Consider the following 25,448-nt stretch of genomic DNA (forward strand, 5'->3'; position numbering starts at 1 on the left):
CATTGATTGATACTTACTCCGTAGTGATCTAAACGTTTTTATATTTCTTTTCAAAACAGTAGAAAAGAGTTTATACAAGAGTTAGATAAAGCCACACCCAAAATTACAAGCCCACCGGGGCCACACCCAAAGCTTACAATGTCATAAGGCATCGTCGCTCAAACTTTTCACGCCAACCTTCGTCCATTGCCTGCTTCTGCGTTGATCTGGTCGAGCAAGGCCGAGTGAGGGTTGTAGCACGTTTGGTGTACATAACTATATGTGATTTGGTCGAGCCATACTGAGTCGAGGGTTGTAGCGCATTTGGTGCATATAATTCTATATGGAGTAATCTCTATTTAACCGTATGAAAAAAAAGCGCTTTGATATCTCTATGTGGAGAAAATTCGAAATTATTGGATCTCTTTAATAAATTGTGTCTAAAAGAACAAAGATTGCATTATATCACAACTACTCTATCGCAAGGTCATCATTTGGCGGCTTAGAATGACACTCATTATGGCCACAAAAGGCAAAAATGCAGAAGCTGAATTTTGTTATTCGAACCACAAAATCGAACAAAGTTCACACCCCACCAAAAACTAATCAGAGAAATATACATGACGGCTCCGGCACCATATGGCATTGATGTATACACAGCAAAAGCTATACAATAAATATCATATGAAATGGAGAGCGGCGTTTTGGCACCTAGGAGCATATGCTCCTGTTTTTTCAAATGTGTTTTAAGCGTATTTTAAAATGTCACAAAATTTTGGCAAAATGTTTTGGGCGTACATCTCGACATTCTATATACTCACAAAGTTGTTTCGTGGAAAAACAGATAATTTTTGTGTTGCAAAGGGCTTTTCACTAGACATTTTTTTGTCTTTTTTACGCAAACCACAAAAAATGCTGGTTTTATGTGAAACTTGGCGTGCCTGCATAGAATATGAAGATGTACACGTTAAATTTTTGTTTGAATTTTTTTGACATTTTGAAATATTTTTCCAATAGCAGGAGCATATGCTCCCATGTGCCAAAGTGCATTTCCGATATGGAATATCGTATATTGTCCTAGCATAGCGTGATGCTTCTTTTTCCCTACTTCTTTGCCCACGGTTTCAACGAGAGGACGATGACGAGTACGATGATCAGCAGGATGATGATCGCTATGCAGGTCCATTTCCGCGTGTTTTTTTGCAGGACCCTCGCCTTCTGAAGGAGGTTTGTTCCAGTCTGAACATGCTCCACTGCACCTGTAACCTGAGGCAGCAGAGACATGATCAGAAAAAGTCAGGAACAAACTGAAGCTTGCAAAAAAGTACTACGATGCTGGAAAAGAATTATATGAAATGGACCAATCTTCCCTACCTGCACTTCGATGTTGTTCAGGATCTCGCCTTGCGCCTCAACCAGTACCGACAAGTCGAGGAAAATCTGCATTTGGCGGATACCAGGTGAACTGATGATGCCCAGGCTTTAAATTTCCAATTCTGGAAGAGTGCTCATGCATTTAGTCATTTACCTGCTGCAGCTCAAGGAGCTTAGTCTCGATCTCTTTCACCGTGTCATGCCGCTCCTGGATCTCTTGGAGTGTGTCAAGCACCTGCGAATGCAGGAAATTCAGGTCAAAACATGCATTGCTGTTGGTACTAGAACTAAACAAGGCAAAGAGTTATCACCCTTCCACGCCCTTGTTCCTGAATAGCTCTTTGAAAAATTTGCTCACTGTCGCCTGTTTCTATCAGCTTGTCAATAGTCTGAAAGAAATCGACACAATGTTAGCAACATACAGTATGCGGATTCGCTTAGTGATTGTGACTTGAAGTAAATGAGAGTAGATAGATATTTATACCTCTTCATCAGCACGCTCGCCCGTTACTGCTCATTGGAAATTTGCAGAGTGAAAGATAAAATAAGTCAGCTCAACTGAAATGCAAAAGGGCTGGCATCATGGTGAGAGTTAAGGGCAACAGACCGGTGAAAACACGCCGCTCTACAACTTCCCTGTACTCCGTCTGGATTGCTTCTCTTAGTGTCTGAAAACATATTTCATAACATGCTCATTTACCAGTAGCATGTATGATCACATAGTAGTATAAACTGACATTTTGAAGCGCTTTTCAAGCTTTATCGGACTACTAAATGTTAGACAGGCCACAAGAACTAAAGGCGGTTTGTGTTTAGCTTTTGCCTTTTTGATACAACATGGGCTATTTAGTAGCAGCAGTTACGGTCTATAAGCAAGAAAATAACATATTTAGCAGGTAGACTCTGTGCAAGAGTTGATGAAATGCGTACCTGAAACTCTGATATGCGTTCTCTCAACCTCGTAGTCAATGTACTGCACATAAGATTATTATGAAGTGGAATCAATAATGCATAAACTAGAATAGAAGTGAAAAGAAAAACAAGCAAGAGGATGCCAGAAGGAGTATACATTGTCACTGAGGTCCGAGATCGGTCCACACCTGATCCCTTGTGAAAGTCCGGCTTTTCTCTGTTTGCAAGATTCTTGTAAAAAGAAATCAGAGGAGCGTGTGATTAATTATAGTGGAGAAATGCATACATCAAATCTATAAGAATAGAGGAATACTATTGGATTACTATGCGTACTTCTCATGCATTAGTTGGTAAAAGTCCTAGGCATAGCGCAAAATAACTCACCTCTTTATTCAATTGCTGAAGTTTTGATTTTGTGAGCCGTGCAACCTTTGTCACTTCATTAACATCCTTCTCCATGCGCCTTTTGATATCTGCAATTCATAAAAAGGAGCAAATTGGAAAAGAAATTGGAGAAAGGGAAATCATGTTTGCCCTCTGATGTTTGGAGAAAACAATCAAAATTAGTACCTTTCATAGCTGATGCCTTAGTGACAACCTTCGATTCCTCATTTGAGTTCTACATAAAGATCCAAGACTGTTATAGAGATGGATGTCATGATTGTTAAAATAACCGTTCAATTAAACTGGTTTGGGCGACAGATAACGTTATTTAAAGATCAACTTATTTGCATTCTTGTTATGACAGAAGCCGGTATACTCTGAATGAAAAGGAAACAGCACTCGATTGACAACATATAGGCATATGGCCATATGTGACACCTGACAATATAGAAAGCCACAAACTCTGAAGTACTACTGAGGTTTAGTGGTCCAAACTCCTATAAGAGACCCTATTTTGAACTTAGATAAATTGAACAACTCCAATTTGGTACTCTTACTCACCTGAAGATCCTTCAGTAGTTTTGTCAACGTCTCAAGCAACTTATTAATCTCCCTGACCTGAATGTCATAATAACACAGAGCTCAACTCACAAGAAGAAAACCATGCCACATGAATTATACCGGCTATGCCCACACACAAAGAGACTCGAAAATACAGAAAAGGAAAAGGAGGCACCTGTTCATAGAAGCCATCGAAACCTGGCTGTGCGGAACCCGACAGGTCGCCTTGCAAACCTAGCTCAATATCGACATTCCCTGGGGGACGTTCCTCCTTGTTGAGCTCAAACGAATTCTGTTAAATTGGCAAATGTAATTATGGAATTACTTTTTCAGTGTTATAATTTATAAAGGCAAAGATAGTACCTTTTACCAAAACTCACTGAAGAACAGTTCAAAAAAAAAAACTTACTGAAGAACGAACTATCTGGAATCAAGGCACGGGGAAAGTAACTGAAGGTTATTTTTGTGTTACCCTCCACGCAGAAAATAAGAGACTTTTGGAAACTTATGTTGTCTTGAAGAATATATCAACGTGTCCATGACAAATGGTGAACAAAATTTAGCAGTGCACACGCTTTCTCTTCGCCTTGAAATTTCCAGTGTCAACAAGATGCTCAATTCCACAAAAGATCTAAAGGCTGAACTTTCCAAAAATAAACATCTAAAAAGTTTAACAAACATCAACTCAGCAGTACATCTAGTTGGAGTCGGGACGCGGTTCATCAAGGCCGATCCAGTCACGAACTAATCCTAAGCATAATCCAAGTCTTGACACAACAATTCAGTAAATCCCCCCAAGAACTCAAAGTTGGCTAACAGAAAACAAGAACCCCGTGGCAGGACCTCTTAATTTCACATTTACGCCCCCAAAACCACCACAAGAATCAACGATTAACACGAGGTTAAACAACAGGGAAAGAGATCGTACCGAGAGGAGGTTGCGCATCCTGGAGAGCGGCGACCGGCGAGAAGCCGCGGAATCGCTCCACGAAATCGCAGACAAATTTCGCGGGGAAAGAGAGACCGGAGAGGTAGACGGGTTCTTGGAGACCGGAACAGATCGGGGAACCGCGGCTTTTATTATCGGTGATTTTGGGTTGAAAAGAAGGAAGGTTCGCGTCTGGAGAGGAAACAATCAAATGAGAGAACTCGTCGGGGGTTTATTGCCTGCGAAAGGAAGGAGAAGCGAGGCCTGTAAGACTTGGCATCCGCTGTGGCTCAGCACAACACCAAACACCATTTTTGGGTGACCAATGGATGTTGTGCAAGGGTTTCTTCTTCTTTTTCTTTTATTTTCTTCTGTTGACAGAGATGGGTCTAACAGAAAACCCCATTTTTTTGGCGCGTATGATAATCTAAACATACGCTAGGTTCTTTTTTTTAGGATTAACATATGTTAGGTTCTAGCTTAGCAAATCAACGAAGGAAATGATAATTTTAAAATCAGTTGTAAGAAACAATACATTATTTTATACTATTAAAAAAAGGAGACCATTCAGGACTAGCACCACGAGCCACTGAGGATTTAAGCCCGGTTGGGCTAGCTCGCTCCTTGCGAGCCTAGCCAACTGGAGGACACCCTGTTCTCAAACAGTACATTATATAAGATGTCATCTTTCTTCAACGCACCCTATTTTAATTAATTTAATCATCACATACTTTTATATGCTTAGGAGCATTAACTTCAAGTGAGCTTCTTCTTTTGGGTGCTCCCAATGCATTAGCTCTTAATTTGTCATCCTAGGTGATAATAAATTAGAGACAATCACCCCAATGCACCGTCTCTTAGGTGTTGTTTCTAAGTGATGCTGCATTTAATTGGTTTCTGGATCACATTTTGTTTTTTGCAAATAAGGTTTATGGATCACATATGCATCTTAATATTTTGGCATAGTTGTAGAGAAGAGCAAATGAGGAAACATAGAAAAAGAAAACGCACCGGATTAAAACATTAATTACACTGTGCACAGAAACGTGCCAAGACCCGTATCTTCGCTAAACTACATCTTCCTTCTTTTTCTTCATTAATTGGTGTGCCCCGTCTATGTTTTTGCCTATAAACTCATGCTAAGAAACTAGCATTGAGAGCGCCCTACAAATATTATAACTGCAACTATTTAAGTTATCTTATTTCCAGTAACAACAAAAAAAAACTGCCTAAAAGATATGGCGAAGCATAAATGGTTATATTTTTGATATATTTTGTCTAGTTACATCATATGGGGCAAACTTTCAAAGGAGTTAACCATAGGGCAGAGAGAAAGACCTATCTAGGCCTGCAAAATTGGCTTTTTTGTAATTTTTTGCATACATGTTTTTCCTTATATATACCATTATAGTAATCTATTTGCCTATTATTTCGATTGAAAAATAAAATATTTTCCTTTTTGTCAACCCGACTATCGGAATCGAGCCGACATGCTTAAAAAAAGTATTGATGCATGGTTGATGATTTGCATGATGAAACCAGCATGCCATGCAAATGCCAATGTTTTTTTTCGAAAAGAAGGATAACAACTCTTGCCTTTGCATCAATTGCTGCGCACAAGCCATATAGTGTTGATTAGGTGATGATGTATAATGTCAAACACAAGGCTTGTGGAAAAACAAAAAAGATGGCATTAGCACCTGCAAAAATGTCAATGGTACTAACACATGGAAGGAGATGACGAACACTTACCCTACAGGAACCACAAAAAGTCTGACATAGATCCTCTCACTTAGCAGTGGTTGACTGTGGGCCGGATCTCTGTCCCAAAAAATCACATGTTGGAAGCTACCACTTGGCCGGGGGATCTGTCGCAGATACACTTGCATATGACCAATCACATGAAGATTTTGCAGCTTAGAGGCACACAAGCTATTCAAATATTGCACTCCACAAAAAGGCTTCTTTAATTATTCTTTTTTTGCAGGGACTTCTTTAATTATTTAGATGCATGCAATAGTAGTTCTTTTGTTAAAATCGAAACCAAATATGGTTCAAGAATGGAACAAAAAACGCCACTCAACCGGATCCCAAACCCAAACCATATTGTCTGGGTTGTCCAGCCCCCCTCAAACCCACCCCAAATGCCTCCCGCCCTCTCTCCCGAGTCCTTCCTCCCTATCCTCTATCTGCACCTCGCTCTCCACCGTGTCAACGTGATGGACCTCCTCCTCCGTCCTAGTCGTCAACACTCGCTCCATCGTCCGCCCGCCCCATGGTGGATGGCTCTGCAGAGTCCTTCAGGATCCCTAACATCGTGAACAAGACGAAGACTATCGCCCCACGGGAGGGGCATGCCCGGGAAAACGCCTGCAAGAAGGTTCAGAAGGCGGAGAAGGATGCCGTCCAGATGTAGTTTGTTGCATTCTCGTTCTCTGCCATGCCCCGCACCCGACGTCATTCCGCCTTCATAATGGGGGGGGGCATCCCAGATGACTTCATGTAGGTGGAAGAGGACAGATCCCGGAATGGCATACGAGTCGCTGCAACTCTGACGACCGTGGACAACGTCGGGAATCTTCGACGCCAGACATGCCCACCAACTGTTTAAGGATAGTTCAAACCAAAATTTAGAGGTTTTTCCTTGACCCATACGAATTTTAGGATAAATGGTAGGCTTTTTGTTTCATTGTTATTCATCTTTAGGGCTCATTCATGATGGATTTGATAAATGACGGTCAAAACCGCCAACTTATGAAATGGTGATACCAATTCGCCTTTCTATAATGTTGGGAAATTATCGGGCACTCGGAAAAACAAGGCTCCAAAGGAAAGAAGACCATCTTTATCAACTCACGAAGATGTCTTATTGTGTAGAGCTTGGTTGGCCACAAACATGTATCCTATTTGTGGAACCGAGCAAAAGGAATCAAAGTAGTGGAAAAAATCATGCTTGGTACCATTAACACCAACACTATTTGGAGCCAAAACCAATTTATACCACCTGTAACAAGGGCTCTCTCCAGCAAAGTTAGTCCACCATCCAAGAGTCCTTGGACATGTTTTGTAGTTTGTATGCACAAATGATGAAATAGGCAACAAACTAGGGTTGGACGAAAGCCACGCCATTTTTGTTTGCTTCACATGGTCGTCATTTTTATTGCTTGCTTTTGTTTGTGCCATTATATTAATGTTTGATTGCTAGCTCGGGTTCACTGCCACTTTGTACCATGAAGTTTAGAAAAAGCCATTCACTTTATGCACCCTCTATGAAGATGTCAAGAAACCCACTAAGAAGATGAAGAACAACGATGGCTCAAGCTATCATCAGTCTATTGGATTGGATGACGACGATGAGCCGGGTGGAGGGGTGGATCGACAAGGGACTGTGCCAAAAAGGAATAGACATGTGATGGCGAAGAAGTGGGAGAAGGAAAGGCCCACGCGTGATGGCCCGACAAGCAAAATGTCTGCAACATGGATGAACATATTTTTCCGACAAGGGGGGGAGGGTGGATTGATGGAGGATAAAAGGTAACCAAAATGGACCTAAAGAAGGAGTGAATAGGTAAAACTACAAACTTTACTTCAATAATTAGCAAGTTTAGGCTTTGTAGAATGTAAATGTGTATCCAAACATTTTGCTGTTTATCTTGCACAATGACGTGTTCTTGTTGATCTTACGCATCTTGATGAGGATGGTCGTGTTCTTGTTCTTGGATAATTGGCTCATCTTGAGCAATGTGATCTTCTTGTGATTCAGAGCGGGGAGAAACAAGGATGGTACGTGAGGTTTCTTCATCATTGGTGTGAACTTGTTGCAGGGGGGAAATGCCACCAATGCCCATAGCCACAATATCTTGTGAAGGATTCTCATCACCTACATAATTTAGATCAACTTGCTTTCCATGGGAGCCATTAAATTCATCAAACACGACACCACAAGTTTCTTCAACACATCCATTGAATTTGTTTGAAGACTATAGGTGTGAGAGTTTGATCCACATCCAACTAATATACCCTCAATAGTTTTGGTTAAAATTTGGCTAACCGGGTTTTTTTCTTGAGAATGCAACACTTACATTTCAATACCCCAAAGTATTTGATGTTTGCTTGTTATCGGTTAGGAGTTCATATTGTGTCTTGTTCAAGCACTTGCGAAGGAATAGCCGTTTTGATGCATGACAAACGGTGATGACGGCTCAACCCAAAAGCTATATGGTGACTTGTACTCATTCAACATGGGCATTGCCATCAGCTTTAGTATTCGGTTCTTCCTCTTGGCTCATTTTATTGAGATGTATATGGTACAGAATATTTATGCTCAATACTCTCATCACTATATGAAGAATCCTTTTAAGGTGTAGTTCTTGAACTCCAAGCCCGTTGCCGCTTCTAATTGCCAAGATCTATTTCTCGAAATTGCCTGTCAAAATCATCAAATGACACCTTCACCTTATTCTTGGACTTGAGTAAGAACACTCATGGGTATCTTGAGTAATCATCAACAATAATTAGTCATACATGCTTTGGCTGTAGAAAAAATTGTGCGAGGAAAATTTAAATATGAACAATAGTTGGATGTAAACTAAGTAGGTTGTGAGTCATACAATATTATCTCCCACGATAGGTGACAAGTCATGCTTAACTACAGAGCCAATTAATAAAATTTACTAGAAAGAAGTGTGTGTGCGCACAAAGCCGGCCGCCTGGTCAAAGACGACCATGCGTTGTGCCATCACGCGCCAAACCACTCCGGTGGGCCGCCACCTTGTTAATCAAAGCTGTTGGCCAGCAGGATACTCAACACGATTACGTAGTGAAGTTAGACGAGACCATGAACAGCGCTTTGAACGACCACGACAGTGAGAGGCCGGCGAGATAATAATAATTAATTAAACAGAAGAAGAGTCGTTGCATGGTTCTCCATTTCTTAGGCTGGCCGTACGTACGCGTAGAGCTGGACTTCTCATTTTGAAAATCTTCTTGGCGGCTAAGAAACGTTTCCAGAAGACTGCGATGCATGACCGCATGTGAGCTGCCATGTAAGAGCAGAGTCGTCAGATGGCCCGATCCTTACAATAAGAGCAACTCTAACGGGGCGATCCATTTCATCCGTCGACGGTTGTTTAGATCGGCACGTCCGTTTTTCATCCGCAGGCGATTCATTTCCGGCCCATTTTTAAGCTGGATTTGCGTCAGTGCGGACACGAGACGGATGCACGCACTCGCCTTCTTCTCCTTCCGGACCTGCTGGTCGGTGGCACATTGGCCTTCCCTCTTCCAACAACAACCCTCGTCCGCCTCCATCGTTGCCGACGCGGCCGCCCATTTTTTCCGGCGACTCTGCCAGCGCTGCAACATCCGCTCAGCAACGCCGTCACCTCCCACGTCGCCTGCCACCGCCGTCTTGCCGCCGGGGAGCCGACTGCTTCCCACCCCTGCACCCCCCGACGCAGCCGCAACCGCGACCAAGAAGCCGCCTCGTCGCCCCGGACAGATCCTCACCGGCACGCTCGTCGGAATCAGATGAAGATACATTGCCTGAAGCATGAGTCTTGTCGCTGCTACTCGGCATCTACAGAGAACACATGCAAAACTCGGGAAAGGAGGATAAGCATAAAACTAACAATTTGGTATGAAGCTGTCTAAACATGTCATGCAATAATTTAGAAAATGTACGGCTTATTTGTTAAGTTTGTGTGACTCGGACACCTGCGATCTGTAAATCAGCAGTAACTTATTGGAACAAATACAACTTATATGTACTAGTTAGGAAGGTAGATAATGAACATATATACGCTCTCTGTTATTTTATAGCCAATTTAGGAACATATAGAACGAAAATAGGAAGAGGGATTGTGAGGAAATATGCCTCACCGCGATGGAGAGCAGTAACTAACATGCTTCTTAATGCAAACCCGGCCAGACCACAGGAGAGGCGAGGGTTACATGATCGATATGCACGAGGGTGGCTGGCAAGCAAACGAAGACGACGAGGCATGGGCAGCCGCGTGTTGGGAACGGCGGTGGAGGTAGTCTTGACGCCGAAGAGCGGGCACACAGCCGGGGTGAGCACGCCGGCGCCGGAGAGGGTTCTGCTGTGGATCTGGGGGAGCTGGCGATGGAGATTGGGTGGACTAGTTGAGTGAAACACGGACTGGCGGTGTGGGGTGTTGGCGGCCTAGGTGAAAAGAGTGAAAAATATCCCCGGTCACCGCGTGAAAAGGCCTATGCAAATGGTTGCCTCTAAGCACTCGTGTGCACAAATAGAAAAATTTCGTTTGAAACGAAGACGTACTAATTTTGAAATGAAGATGTGAGTTCATCGTTTCGACTCTAAGTTTTCCCCACGTTAAGCAATCACCATTATACCACGGGTTTGATTTGCTGGCGCATTTCAGGTCTCGTGTGCTATATTTAAGACTTTTTTGGCATTTGCCGTGCATTTTGGCATATAAATCAAATCCTAACCGGACTGCATTTTCTATTGAAAGGGATGAGGATTGCCGTTCGATCTGGGAGCATCCAATGGTGCAGACGTATGATCCGTGGGTTTGGGTTCTGGCCAATCAGAACACACGACTTAGATCACTCGCGTGGCAGGGGGGCGTCGGGCACAGTTTGGTAGGCACACAGCTTTCGTGAGTGAACCGTGTGCTATTTTAAAACATTTACATGAACTAACATCATATTTTCTTTTGAATGAAAACAAGAGTTCATCGTTTTGCCTCCAAATTGTTTTCCACGGTAAGAAATCACCATTGTATCCTATGGTTCGATTTTCTCGTGCATTTGAGGTATCGTTTACTATATTTGAGTCATTTCCTATAATCGCAACTACACATGGGTGCTAGTTAGTAAGATCATTTGTATGTCGCTTTGGGAGTTTTCATTCATTGTTTGAGAAACGTAAAAAAATTCAAATAGTTCGGCTGCAGGGTGCGGCCAGAGGCGTATGCCATGTTGGTATTCTAATTACAGGAAATGCATATAGAGTCCAGAAATAACGAAAATCGGTGTGTCACCGTGGCGTTCTCTCAGGATCACATGGATATTTTTTTCGTAAAGATGGTACAAGTTTTGATGCTCACACCTTCCAAATCGGAGCATCTCACAAGAAGGATCATAGTTTCCAAAAGGAGACGCGGCACTTCGGACTCCAATCGTCAGTGACTACATCATTCCACCTTGAATTTTTTTCACGGTAAACAATCACGTATATACCCTAGGTTTGATTTTCTGGCCCATTTCAGGCCTCGTTGCTATATTTAAGTCATTTTTTGCACTTGCCTTTCATTTAGTGCATATAATTAAATTCAAAACTGTTCTACAACTACATCTGGGTGTTAGTTAGCAAAAAAGGTGTACAAATCATTTGTGTGTCACTTTGTGAGTTTTCATCCATTATCTGAGAAACGGGGAGAAGTTTCAAACATTTTGACCGCGAGGTGCGGCCACCGGCGTAGGTGATAACCCACAACTATAGGGGATCAATTTTAGCCTCTTTCGATAAGTAAGAGTGTCGAACCCAACGAGGAGTTAAAGGTAGAACAAATATTCCCTCAAGTTCTATCGACCACCGATACAACTCTACGCACGCTTAACGTTCGCTTTACCTATAACAAGTATGAAACTAGAAGTACTTTGTAGGTGTGATAGGATAGGTTTGCAAGATAATAAAGAGCGCGTAAATAAAAACTAGAGGTTGTTTAGATAAAGACACAACTAAGTTAGTTTTAGTAGAGAGCCTTTTGTCACAAGAAAGTTATTTGTCCTTAGGCAATCGATAACTAGACCGGTAATCATTATTGCAATTTTATATGAGGGAGAGGCATAAGCTAACATACTTTCTCTTCTTGGATCATATGCACTTATGATTGGAACTCTAGCAAGCATCCGGAACTACTAAATATCATTAAGGTAAAACCCAATCATAGCATTAAAGTATCAAGTCCTCTTTATTCCCATACGCCATGACCCACTTATCCGTGTTTGTGTTTCAGTCACTCACGCAACACAGACAATAAGCAAACCATGAATATATTGCAAACCCTACAGCGGGGATCCCTCATGCTTGTGCTACACGGAGAGCACCGTAGGACATCACCAATAATAAAATATGCAACTCAAACCAGTCACGATCATTAATGAACCCATAGGACAAAACAGATCTACTCAACCATCATAGGATAGCCATACATCATTGGGAAATAATATATAGCATTGAGCACCATGTTTAAGTAGAGATTACATCGGGGAGAAGGGGTGTTACACCACTGCATAGAGGGGGGGGGAGAGTTGGTGATGACGGCGGCCAAGTTGTTGGTGTAGATTGTCGTTGCGATGATGGCCCCAGTGGTGTTCCGGCGCCACCGGGAGAGAGGGGGAGAGAGCCCCCTTCTTATTCTTCTTCCTTGACCTTCCCCCTAGATGGGAGAAGGGTTTCCCCTCTAGTCATTGGTTTCCATGGCGGAGGAGGGGCGAGAGCCCCTTCAAGATTGGATCTCTTTGTCTGTTTCCTTCTGTTTCTGCGCTTCCCAATTCTGGCCTTTCACCGTTTCTTAAATTCCTGGAGATCCGTAACTCCAATTGGGCTGAAATTTTAACACGATTTTATCTGGATATTAGCTTTCTTGCGCCAAAAGAAGGGCACCAACCGCCTTATGGAGTGGCCACAAGGACCAGGGGCACGCCCTCCGTCCTTGTGGGCCCCTTGGGTATCGTCTCGCGTTGATTCTTTTTCCCCAAAATCAAATATATTCAAAAAAATCTCTGTAAGTTTTTATCCCGTTTGGACTCTGTTTGATATGGATTTTCTGTGAAACAAAAAACATGCAAAAAACATGAACTGACACTAGGCACTGGATCGATATGTTAGTCCCAAAAAATAGTATAAAAAGTTGCCAAAAGTATGTAAAAATTGTAGAATATTGGCATGGAACAATAAAAAATTATAGATACGACGGAGACCTATTAATATCCCCAAGCTTAATTCCTGCTTGTCCTCGAGTAGATAAATGATAAAAAAGATAATTTTTTATGTGGAATGTGTTGGAGAACGTAGCAGAATTTTAAAATTTTCTACGCATCACCAAGATCAATCTATGGAGTCATCTAGCAACGAGGGAGAGGGGAGTGCATCTACATACCCTTGTAGATCGCGAGCGGAAGCGTTCAAGAGAACGGGGTTGATGGAGTCGTACTCGTCGTGATCCAAATCACCGATGACCGAGCGCCGAACGGACGACACCTCCGCGTTCAACACACGTACGGTTGGGGAAGACGTCTCCTCCTTCTTGATCCAGCAAGGGGAAGGAGAGGTTGATGGAGATCCAGCAGCATGACGGCGTGGTGGTGGAAGCAGCGGTGATCTCGGCAGGGCTTCGCCAAGCTCCAACGAGAGGGAGAGGTGTTACGAGGGGAGAGGGAGGCGCCAGGGACTTGGGTGCGGCTGCCCTCCCTCCCCCCACTACATATAGGGCCCCTAGGGGGCGGCGGCCAAGGGGGGACTTGCCCCCCAAGTCAGGTGGGGCGCCCCCACCCCTAGGGTTTTGAACCCTAGGCGCAGGGGGAGGCCCATGGGGGGCGCACCAGCCCACCAGGGGCTGGTTCCCCTCCCACTTCAGCCCATGGGGCCCTCCGGGATGGGTGGCCCCACCTGGTGGACCCCCGGGACCCTTTCGGTGGTCCCGGTACAATACCGATTACCCCCGAAACTTTCCCGACGGCCGAAACTGGACTTCCTATATATAAATCTTCACCTCCGGACCATTCCGAACTCCTCGTGACGTCCGGGATCTCATCCGGGACTCCGAACAACTTTCGGGTTACCGCATACTAATATCTCTACAACCCTAGCGTCACCGAACCTTAAGTGTGTAGACCCTACGGGTTCGGGAGACACGTAGACATGACCGAGACGACTCTCCGGTCAATAACCAACAGCGGGATCTGGATACCCATGTTGGCTCCCACATGTTCCACGATGATCTCATCGGATGAACCACGATGTCGAGGATTCAATCAATCCCGTATTCAATTCCCTTTGTCAATCGGTACGTTACTTGCCCGAGATTCGATTGTCGGTATCCCAATACCTCGTTCAATCTCGTTACCGGCAAGTCACTTTACTCGTACCGTAATGCATGATCCCGTGACCAAACACTTGGTCACATTGAGCTCATTATGATGATGCATTACCGAGTGGGCCCAGAGATACCTCTCCGTCATACGGAGTGACAAATTCCATTCTTGATCCGTGTCAACCCAACAGATACTTTCGGGGATACCTGTAGTATACCTTTATAGTCACCCAGTTACATTGTGACATTTGGTACACCCAAAGCACTCCTATGGCATCCGGGAGTTACACAATCTCATGGTCTAAGGAAATGATACTTGACATTGGAAAAGCTCTAGCAAACGAACTACACGATCTTGTGCTATGCTTAGGATTGGGTCTTGTCCATCATATCATTCTCCTAATGATGTGATCCCGTTATCAATGACATCCAATTTCCATAGTCAGGAAACCATGACTATCCGTTGATCAACGAGCTAGTTAACTAGAGGCTCACTAGGGACATGTTATGGTCTATGTATTCACACATGTATTATGATTTCCGGATAACACAATTATAGCATGAATAATAGACAATTATCATGAACAAGGAAATATAATAATAATCATTTTATTATTGCCTCTAGGGCATATTTCCAACAGAATGCCACTTGCACTAGAGTCAATAATCTAGTTACATTGTGATGAATCGAACACCCATAGAGTTCTGGTGTTGATCATGTTTTGCTCGCGGAAGAGGTTTAGTTAAAGGATCTGCGACATTCAGATCCGTATGTACTTTGCAAATATCTATGTCTCCATCTTGAACATTTTCACGAATGGATTTGAAGTGACGCTTGATGTGCCTGGTCTTCTTGTGAAACCTGGGCTCCTTGGCAAGAGCAATAGCTCCAGTGTTGTCACAGAAGAGAGTGATCGGCCCCGACGCATTGGGTATGACTCCTAGGTCGGTGATGAACTCCTTCATCCAGATTGCTTCATGCGCTGCCTCCGAGGCTGCCATGTACTCTGCTTCACATGTAGATCCCGCCACGACGCTTTGCTTGCAACTGCACCAGCTTACTGCCCCACCATTCAAAATATACACGTATCCGGTTTGTGACTTAGAGTCATCCAGATCTGTGTCGAAGCTAGCGTCGACGTAACCCTTTACGACGAGCTCCTCGTCACCTCCATATACGAGAAACATATCCTTAGTCCTTTTCAGGTACTTCAGGATGTTCTTGACCGCTGTCTAGTGTTCCATGCCGGGATTACTTTGGTACCTTCCTACCAAACTCACGGCAAGGTTTACATCAGGTCTGGTACACAGCATGGCATACATGATAGACCCTATGGCTGAGGCATAGGGGACGACACTCATCTTTTCTCTATCTTCTGCCGTGGTCGGACATTGAGCTGAGCTCAATTTCACACCTTGCAACACAGGCAAGAACCCCTTCTTGGACTGATCCATATTGAACTTCTTCAATATCTTATCAAGGTATGTGCTTTGTGAAAGACCTATGAGGCGTCTCGATCTATCTCTATAGATCTTGATGCCTAATATGTAAGCAGCTTCTCCAAGGTCCTTCATTGAAAAACACTTATTCAAGTAGGCCTTAATACTGTCCAAAAGTTCTATATCATTTCCCATCAAAAGTATGTCATCCACATATAATATGAGAAATGCTACAAAGCTCCCACTCACTTTATTGTAAACACGGGCTTCTCCATAAGTCTGCATAAACCCAAACACTTTGATCATTTCATTAAAGCGAATGTTCCAACTCCGAGATGCTTGCACCAGCCCATAGATGGAGCGCTGGAGCTTTCATACCTTGTTAGCATTCTTAGGATCGACAAAACCTTCCGGCTGCATCATATACAATTCTTCCTTAAGAAAGCCGTTAAGGAATGCCGTTTTGACGTCCATTTGCCATATCTCATAATCATAGTATGCGGCAATTGCTAACATGATTCAGACGGACTTCAGCTTTGCTACGGGTGAGAAGGTCTCATCGTAGTCAACCCCTTGAACTTGTCGATAACCCTTAGCGACAAGTCGAGCCTTATAGATGGTAACATTACCATCCGCGTCCGTCTTCTTCTTAAAGATCCATCTATTCTCTATCGCTCGCCGATCATCAGGCAAGTCTGTCAAAGTCCATACTTTGTTTTCATAGATGGATCCTATCTCAGATTGCATGGCTTCAAGCCATTTGTTGGAATCTGGGCCCGCCATTGCTTCTTCATAGCTCGAAGCTTCACCGTTGTCTAACAACATGATTTCCAGGACAGGGTTGCCATACCATTCTGGTGTGGAACGTGTCCTTGTGGACCTTCGAAGTTCAGTAGCAACTTGATCCGAAGTACCTTGATCATCATCATTAACTTCCTCTCTAGTCGGTGCAGGCACCATAGGAACATCTTCCTGAGCTGCGCTACTTTCCGGTTCAAGAGGCAATACTTCATCGAGTTCTACTTTCCTCCCACTTACTTCTCTCGAGAGAAACTCTTTCTCCAGAAAGGACCCGTTCTTGGCAACAAATATCTTGCCTTCGGATCTGAGGTAGAAGGTATACCCAATGGTTTCCTTAGGGTATCCTATGAAGAGGCATTTTTCTGACTTGGGTTTGAGCTTTTCAGGTTGAAGTTTCTTGACATAAGCATCACATCCCCAAACTTTTAGAAACGACAGCTTAGGTTTCTTCCCAAACCATAATTCATACGGTGTTGTCTCAACGGATTTAGACGGTGCCCTATTTAAAGTGAATGTAGCTGTCTCTAGAGCGTATCCCCAAAATGATAGCGGTAAATCAGTGAGTGACATCATAGATCGCACCATATCCAATAGAGTGCGATTACGACGTTCGGACACACCGTTACGCTGAGGTGTTCCAGGCGGCGTGAGTTGTGAAACGATTCCACATTTCCTTAAGTGCGTACCAAATTTGTGACTTAAATATTCTCCCCCGATCTGATCGTAAGAATTTTATCTTTCGGTCACGTTGATTCTCTACCTCATTCTGAAATTCCTTGAACTTTTCAAAGGTCTCAGACTTGTGTTTCATCAAATAGACATACCCATATCTACTTAAGTCATCAGTGAGAGTGGGAACATAACAATAGCCACTGCGAGCCTCAACGCTCATTGGACCGCACACATCAGTATGTATAATTTACAATAAGTTGGTTGCTTGATCCATTGTTCCGGAGAATAGAGTCTTGGTCATTTTACCCATGAGGCATGGTTCGCACGTGTCAAATGATTCGAAATCAAGAGACTCCAAAAGTCCATCTGTATGGAGCTTCTTCATGCGTTTGACACCGATGTGACCAAGGCGGCAGTGCCACGGATATGTGGGACTATCATTATCAATCTTCCATCTTTTGGTATTCACACTATGAATATGTGTAACATCACGTTCGAGATTCATTAAGAATAAACCATTGACCAGCGGGGCATGACCATAAAACATATATCTCATATAAATAGAACAACCATTATTCTCGGATTTAAATGAGTAGCCATCTCGTATTAAACGAGATCCAGATACAATGTTCATGCTCAAAGCTGGCACTAAATAACAATTATTGAGGTTTAAAACTAATCCCGTAGGTAAATGTAGAGGTAGCGTGCCGACGGCAATCACATCGACCTTGGAATCATTCCCGATGCGCATCGTCACCTTGTCCTTCGCCAGTCTCCGCTTATTCCGCAGCTCCTGTTTTGAGTTACAAATATGAGCAACCACACCGGTATCAAATACCCAAGAGCTACTACGAGTACTGGTAAGGTACACATCACTTACATGTACATCACATATACCTTTAGTGTTGCCGTCCTTCTTCTCCGCTAAGTATTTGGGGCAGTTCCGCTTCCAGTGTCCCTTTCCCTTGCAATAAAAGCACTCAGTCTCAGGTTTGGGTCCATTCTTTGGCTTCTTCCCGGCAACTGATTTACCGACCGCGGCAACTCCCTTGCTGTCCTTATTGAAGTTCTTCTTACCCTTGCCTTTCTTGAAACTAGTGGTTTTATTGATCATCAACACTTGATGTTCCTTTTTGATTTCCACCTCCGCTGATTTCAGCATTGAAAATACTTCAGGAATAGTTTTCACCATCCCCTGCATATTGTAGTTCATCACAAAGCTCTTGTAGCTAGGTGGGAGCGACTGAAGGATTCTATCAATGACCGCCTCGTCCGGGAGGTTAATGTCCAGCTGGGACAAGCGGTTGTGCAACCCAGACATTTTGAGTATGTGCTCACTGACAGAACTATTTTCCTCCATCTTACAACTGTAGAACTTGTCGGAGACTTCATATCTCTCGACTCGGGCATGAGCTTGGAAAACCATTTTCAGCTCTTCGAACATCTCATATGCTCCGTGTTGCTTAAAACGCTTTTGGAGCCCCGGTTCTAAGCTGTAAAACATGCCGCACTGAATGAGGGAGTAATCATCAGCACGCGACTGCCAAGCGTTCATAACGTCTTGGTTCTCTGGGATGGGTGCTTCACTTAGCGGTGCTTCTAGGACATATGCTTTCTTGGCAGCTATGAGGATGATCCTCAGGTTTCGGACCCAGTCCGTATAGTTGCTGCCATCATCTTTCAGCTTGGTTTTCTCTAGGAACACGTTGAAGTTGAGGTTGACATGAGCGTTGGCCATTTGATCTACAAGACATTTTGCAAAGGTTTTTAGACTAAGTTCATGATAATTAAGTTCATCTAATCAAATTATTTAATGAACTCCCACTCAGACAGACATCCCTCTAGTCATCTAAGTGATACATGATCCGAGTCAACTAGGCCGTGTCCGATCATCACGTGAGATGGACTAGTCATCATCGGTGAACATCTTCATGTTGATCATATCTTCTATACGACTCATGTTCGACCTTTCGGTCTTCCGTGTTCCGAGGCCATGTCTGTACATGCTAGGCTCGTCAAGTCAACCTAAGTGTATTGCGTGTGTAAATCTAGCTTACACCCGTTGTATTCGAACGTTAGAATCTATCACACCCGATCATCACGTGGTGCTTCGAAACAACGAACCTTCGCAACGGAGCACAGTTAGGGGGAACACTTTCTTGAAATTATTGTGAGGGATCATCTTATTTAAGCTACCGTCGTTCTAAGCAAATAAGATGTAAAACATGATAAACATCACATGCAATCAAATAGTGACATGATATGGCCAATATCATTTTGCTCCTTTTGATCTCCATCTTCGGGGCGCCATGATCATCATCGTCACCGGCATGACACCATGATCTCCATCCTCATGATCTCCATCATCGTGTCTTCATGAAGTTGTCTCGTCATCTATTACTTCTACTACTATGGCTAACGGTTTAGCAATAAAGTAAAGTAATTACATGACATTTATGTTGACACGTAGGTCATAAATAAATTAAGACAACTCCTATGGATCTTTCCGGTTATCATACTCATCGACATGCAAGTCGTGATTCCTATTACAAGAACATGATCAATCTCATACATCACATATATCATTCATCACATCCTTTTGGCCATATCACATCACACGACACATGCTGCAAAAACAAGTTAGATGTCCTCTAATTGTTGTTGCAAATTTTTTACGTGGCTGCTATAGGTTTCTTAGCAAGAACGTTTCTTACCTACGCCAAAACCACAACGTGATATGCCAATTTCTATTTACCCTTCATAAGGACCCTTTTCATCGAATCCGATCCGAGTAAAGTGGGAGAGACAGACACCCGCTAGCCACCTTATGCAACTAGTGTATGTCAGTCGGTGGAACCTGTCTCACGTAAGCGTACGTGTAAGGTCGGTCCGGGCCGCTTCATCCCACGATGCCGCCGAATCAAGATAAGACTAGTAATGGCAAGTAAATTGACAAAATCGACGCCCACAACATCTTGTGTTCTACTCGTGCATAGAAACTACGCATAGACCTAGCTCATGATGCCACTGTTGGGGAACGTAGCAGAATTTTAAAATTTTCTATGCATCACCAAGATCAATCTATGGAGTCATCTAGCAACGAGGGAGAGGGGAGTGCATCTACATACCCTTGTAGATCGCGAGCGGAAGCGTTCAAGAGAACGGGGTTGATGGAGTCGTACTCGTCGTGATCCAAATCACCGATGACCGAGCGCCGAACGGACGGCACCTCCGCGTTCAACACATGTACGGTTGGGGAAGACGTCTCCTCCTTCTTGATCCAGCAAGGGGAAGGAGAGGTTGATGGAGATCCAGCAGCACGACGGCGTGGTGGTGGAAGCAGCGGTGATCTCGGCAGGGCTTCGCCAAGCTCCAATGAGAGGGAGAGGTGTTACGAGGGGAGAGGGAGGCGCCAGGGACTTGGGTGCGGCTGCCCTCCCTCCCCCCCACTATATATAGGGCCCCTAGGGGGGCGCCGGCCCTAGGAGATCCCATCTCCAAGGGGGGGGCGGCCAAGGGGGAACTTGCCCCCCAAGTCAAGTGGGGCGCCCCCCACCCCCAGGGTTTCCAACCCTAGGCCCATGGGGGGCGCACCAGCCCACCAGGGGCTGGTTCCCCTCCCACTTCAGCCCATGGGGCCCTCCGGGATGGGTGGCCCCACCTGGTGGACCCCCAGGACCCTTCCGGTGGTCCCGGTACAATACCGATTACCCCCTAAACTTTCCCGATGGCCGAAACTGGACTTCCTATATATAAATCTTCACCTGCGGACCATTCCGAACTCCTCGTGACGTCCGGGATCTCATCCAGGACTTTGAACAACTTTCGGGTTACCGCATACTAATATCTCTACAACCCTAGCGTCACCGAACCTTAAGTGTGTAGACCCTACGGGTTCGGGAGACACGCAGACATGACCGAGACGACTCTCCGGTCAATAACCAACAGCGGGATCTGGATACCCATGTTGGCTCCCACATGTTCCACGATGATCTCATCGGATGAACCACGATGTCGAGGATTCAATCAATCCCGTATTCAATTCCCTTTGTCAATCGGTACGTTACTTGCCCGAGATTCGATCGTCGGTATCCCAATACCTCGTTCAATCTCGTTACCGGCAAGTCACTTTACTCGTACCATAATGCATGATCCCATGACCAAACACTTGGTCACATTGAGCTCATTATGATGATGCATTACCGAGTGGGCCCAGAGATACCTCTCCGTCATACGGAGTGACAAATTCCAGTCTCGATCCGTGTCAACCCAACAGATACTTTCGGGGATACCTGTAGTGTACCTTTATAGTCACCCAGTTACGTTGTGACATTTGGTACACCCAAAGCACTCTTACAGCATCCGGGAGTTACACGATCTCATGGTCTAAGGAAACGATACTTGACATTGGAAAAGCTCTAGCAAACGAACTACACGATCTTGTGCTATGCTTAGGATTGGGTCTTGTCCATCATATCATTCTCCTAATGATGTGATCCCGTTATCAATGACATCCAATGTCCATAGTCAGGAAACCATGACTATCTATTGATCAACGAGCTAGTTAACTAGAGGTTCACTAGGGACATGTTATGGTCTATGTATTCACACATGTATTATGATTTCCGGATAACACAATTATAGCATGAATAATAGACAATTATCATGAACAAGGAAATATAATAATAATCATTTTATTATTGCCTCTAGGGCATATTTCCAACAGAATGCTACCTAGCATAATCTTGATCATATAATCTAATCATGGCATGAATATTAAGACACAGATGATTCAAAGCAATAGTCTATCATTTGACATTAAAACAATAATACTTCAAGCATACTAATAAAGCAATCATGTCTTTTCAAAATAACATGGCCAAAGAAAGTTATCCCTACAAAATCATATAGTCTGGCTAAGCTCCATCTTCATCACACAAAGTATTTCATCATGCACAACCCCGATGACAACCCAAGCAATGGTTTCATACTTTCAATGTTCTCAAGCTTTTTCAACTTTCACGCAATACATGAGCGTGAGCCATGGATATAGCACTATAGGTGTGTTGCGGGAAACCACGGCCACCTATGGGACCAGGAGGCCCCTTTCTGGTTTGGCAGGGGGCGACGCATTGCACAAAGAGCAGACGAGCGTGGGGGCAGCGCGACAGAGATCACACGGGCGATTTACCCAGGTTCGGGCCGCTGTGAGGCGTAAAACCTACTCCTGGTTTGGTGGATTGATGGTGGAAAAGGTGGTGGTGGGCGTAGTACACTTTGCCTGGCAGTGGTTGCCTTAGGCAGCAGCGAGTACACACGTATGGGGGGTGTGAGTTATCCAACCTTCTAACCCTTCCTACGGTTGCCATGGGCCTCCTTTTATAGATCAAGGGGCAACCACAGTGGCAAAGTAGTCATTATGCATTGATAAGATAGCGAACAGTACTATCATACCTAACTATGTGGGCTGACAGGGCGCATTGAATGCACCGCTTAACATCACATCATGGGTTGCCCGGCAAGGCTTGCCAGGCTATCTTGCTAGCTCCGCGCCTGTTCTCTTCACATGTCGCAGGACGGGTGTCATCTATAGGTTTCTTCTGTAGGGAATGGCTACCATGTGGCGAATGGCTGCCACTTAACCTCTTTGTGGCTTGACACCACATTGATCGACGACCTGGATCATGGTGGAGTGGTCGGTGAGGCGGTTTTGCCTCCGCGAGCCCCCGGCAGGCCCTACCGGGGTGTTTTGGCTGTCTGCTTCTGGGGCGGCCTCGTCCCTTGCCGGGCTTGCCTGCCCGACAAGGGAGGCCTTTTCTCTTGGCGATACCCTGCTTCCTTGACTTGTTCTTGGTCTCTCTAATTTGCATGTTGGTCCTTCAAACTTCTTGGTTTCTTGGACTCTGGCTTGGGCTGGTGCTCCATCCTTATTCCCGTGCCTGTGCATAGTCTGGGCAACAGACCCAGGGTTTGTTGCACTGACAGAAGCCCCCGGGCCTGCCCCGAACATGCTGCCGAGCGATGTCGGGGTAGGGCCTAATAAGTGCACAGGCGAGGGTTGCTGAAGAGGTTGGTCTCTCGAAGTCTTCTTTGCTTTTTCACTAGCCTTGATTTTGGGCCAGTTTCGAGTTTCTCCACGTGTCGTGTAAAGGCAATAGTGGTGGCGCCACTCTAGTAATGGCCTGTGAATGACTTTAATGCACGGGGTAGAAACGACCAATTCACTCTTCCCACCACGCCCTTATCCTTGGCCACGTATGCTGCATGCATCGCGTGGGGTAGGTAACGGAGGCGCGTGGTGTGGAAGAGCATCATGGTGAGGGCCCGGTCATCTTGAATTGGCGGAGGAGGGTGGTGGTTGCCCGTTGATGGAGTATCCCCCCTCCTCGCCCTGCCTATAAAAGGGAGGGGCGGAGGAGGGAGGAGGCATTCATCTTCACCTTCCTCCTCTTCTTATTTTCTTCTTCCGTTGGCGATGTCGAAGGGAAGAGCCTGGGGCCAGCCCCTGAGCTCCATCTCGAAGTCTCCCCTGGATCTAAAAGGGGGACTCGGGTGGGGCGGCGATTCGCGTCGGGGGTGGCAATCCCGGCGTTCTTGCTGCCGGGCCGCCCGTGGCCCTGACTCTAGTGGGAGGGGATGCGAACGACACCATGTCGTGGCTCGAAGCGGGCATGGCGCGTGGTAGTCGGTTGCTCCCTATTCTTCTTCCCTTCGCGGCGCTGGGGAGGAGCCATGGAGGAGATTCATCGTTAGAAGGGGTGAATCTGGCTCCTCCTGGGCGCCGTCCTTTCGCCGTGCAGGAGGGCTCCTTGCTCTCGTACATGTCTCCGGGACATGCAACGATTTCTAACGTTAGGGCTCCTGGGGACGACCATGCTCTCTGTGGGTAGCCCTAGAGAGCATGGCGTCCGACGTGATGGCCGCGCCAGGGTCTTATAGTGATAGTGATGCGGATGGCAGCGGCAACCCACGACGCATCAAGAATGGGGACGACTGTTCCGACGAGTCATGTTTGCCGGTGACTCCACACCCCCCATCTGGTCCTCCAGCAGCATCACCATCCACGCCTGCCCTCCGGTTTCTTCCTCCCTACCGATGAGCGGCGCCACCCTGATCTTGGGGAGGCGCCGAACCCCAGCTGGGTCCGCCGCCGGCCTCTTCGGCCTCTTCCTATAGGAGATGAACAGGGGCAAAGGCATTGCGGGGCACTTATCTTTTTTTAATCTCAAATCTACAGGCGATAGCCAAATTTTAATTCAAATAATGTAATCTCTCTAGTCCATGTCTGTATTCTATAATGCTTGTACTTGTATTAGCATATTAATGAAAAAGATGAGCCTTGCCGGGAACCCGTGCATGTGTATGTCCATGCATAGGTGAGATGCCTCTTTAATATAAATAAACGAGTTTTTCCCGGCAGACTATCTTGCCGGTACCCTTCTTGTCTGCCGGAGAGCGTGTCTACAGGGGAACAGATAGAGGGCCTGCCAACTCCTTTTTACCAAAGGCCACTGCGACCATCCTGACCGAAGCAACGTTCGAGTCATGGATGGGAGCACCTAAGTCTCAAAAAGAGAGGCGAGGTTTTCTCATGCAAAGTTATAGCTTTACATAACACTAATGGACAGGAGGTGGAACTTATCTGCTTGGCTCGCCAGGGACCGCAGTGCTGGGCAATCTTCTCACTCCTTGTCGAAGCCAAGTTCGCGGCAGGAACCCGCAACTCCATGTAGATGAGAATGAATGCAGGATACGATCCTATCTATATGCATATGCAAATGCTCATGAAATGCTTATGCAGTGATCTTGGAATGCTCATGCATGCATGCAATCTTGGTTGGGGGCCCCCACAGCGCTTCTTTATTTTCTCTTGCACGGGGTCATCGCCCCGACTTTGTACAAGGGGTTACATGAAGCTGAGGCAAGGCCTGTACAAAAGGGTGGCTGCCGGGAAGGGCCCGACAACTGCACCTTACTGGTAGAACTTGCGGAGATGCTCAATATTCCATGAGTTTTGCAACTGAGTGCCATCTCCGGTCTACAGACGGACTGCGCCAGGTCTGGTAACTCGTACTACCCGGTAAGGGCCTTCCCACTTCGGCGACAACTTGTGTGTACCCTTAGTGGACTGAACACGCCTAAGGACAAGGTCACCTTCCTCAAAACACCGGGCATGAACCCTGTAGCTATGATAGCGACGCAGGGCTTGCTGGTAGCGTGCAGCACGCGTAGCAGCCCGGAGATGGTTCTCCTCGAGTAGCACATCGTCGTCACGCCAGTGTTGATCTTAGGCTACTTCATCATAGGCAAGC

The 25,448-nt window shown here is 45.3% G+C and overlaps 1 protein-coding gene across 2 annotated transcripts; it reads right to left on the reverse strand.

Annotated features, from left to right (window-relative positions):
* Positions 1-927: 927 nt before the first annotated feature.
* LOC125508458 (syntaxin-132) lies at positions 928-4,456 on the reverse strand. 2 transcript variants are annotated; one of them, XM_048673173.2, is made up of 13 exons: positions 4,139-4,451; positions 3,386-3,502; positions 3,211-3,267; positions 2,836-2,884; positions 2,650-2,738; positions 2,423-2,496; positions 2,284-2,326; positions 1,961-2,021; positions 1,838-1,863; positions 1,665-1,742; positions 1,508-1,588; positions 1,354-1,419; positions 928-1,245 (listed from the first exon to the last, which is right to left on the reverse strand). In XM_048673173.2, exons 1-13 carry the CDS (start codon positions 4,154-4,156, stop codon positions 1,084-1,086), a joined length of 921 nt encoding a protein of 306 aa, XP_048529130.1. In that variant the 5' UTR covers positions 4,157-4,451; the 3' UTR covers positions 928-1,083. The 2 variants fall into 2 exon arrangements, with proteins under 2 accessions (XP_048529130.1, XP_087381813.1); XM_087525687.1 differs by having other exon boundaries at positions 2,284-2,496; positions 4,139-4,456.
* Between the last annotated feature and the right edge of the window lie 20,992 nt (positions 4,457-25,448).

Source organism: Triticum urartu, chromosome 5A (assembly GCF_056163025.1).
Source record: "Triticum urartu cultivar PI428250 chromosome 5A, HENAU_Tu73, whole genome shotgun sequence".
In the NCBI taxonomy this organism is placed as follows: domain Eukaryota; kingdom Viridiplantae; phylum Streptophyta; class Magnoliopsida; order Poales; family Poaceae; genus Triticum; species Triticum urartu.

Excerpts from the sequence above, each read along its gene's own strand:
- LOC125508458 (XM_087525687.1), bottom strand. Across the intron at positions 3,268-3,385 it reads TCGATGGCTTCTATGAACAG|GTCAGGGAGATTAATAAGTT; the intron begins GTGCCTCCTTTT and ends TATGACATTCAG. Across the intron at positions 1,743-1,837 it reads GCGAGCGTGCTGATGAAGAG|ACTATTGACAAGCTGATAGA; the intron begins GTATAAATATCT and ends GATTTCTTTCAG.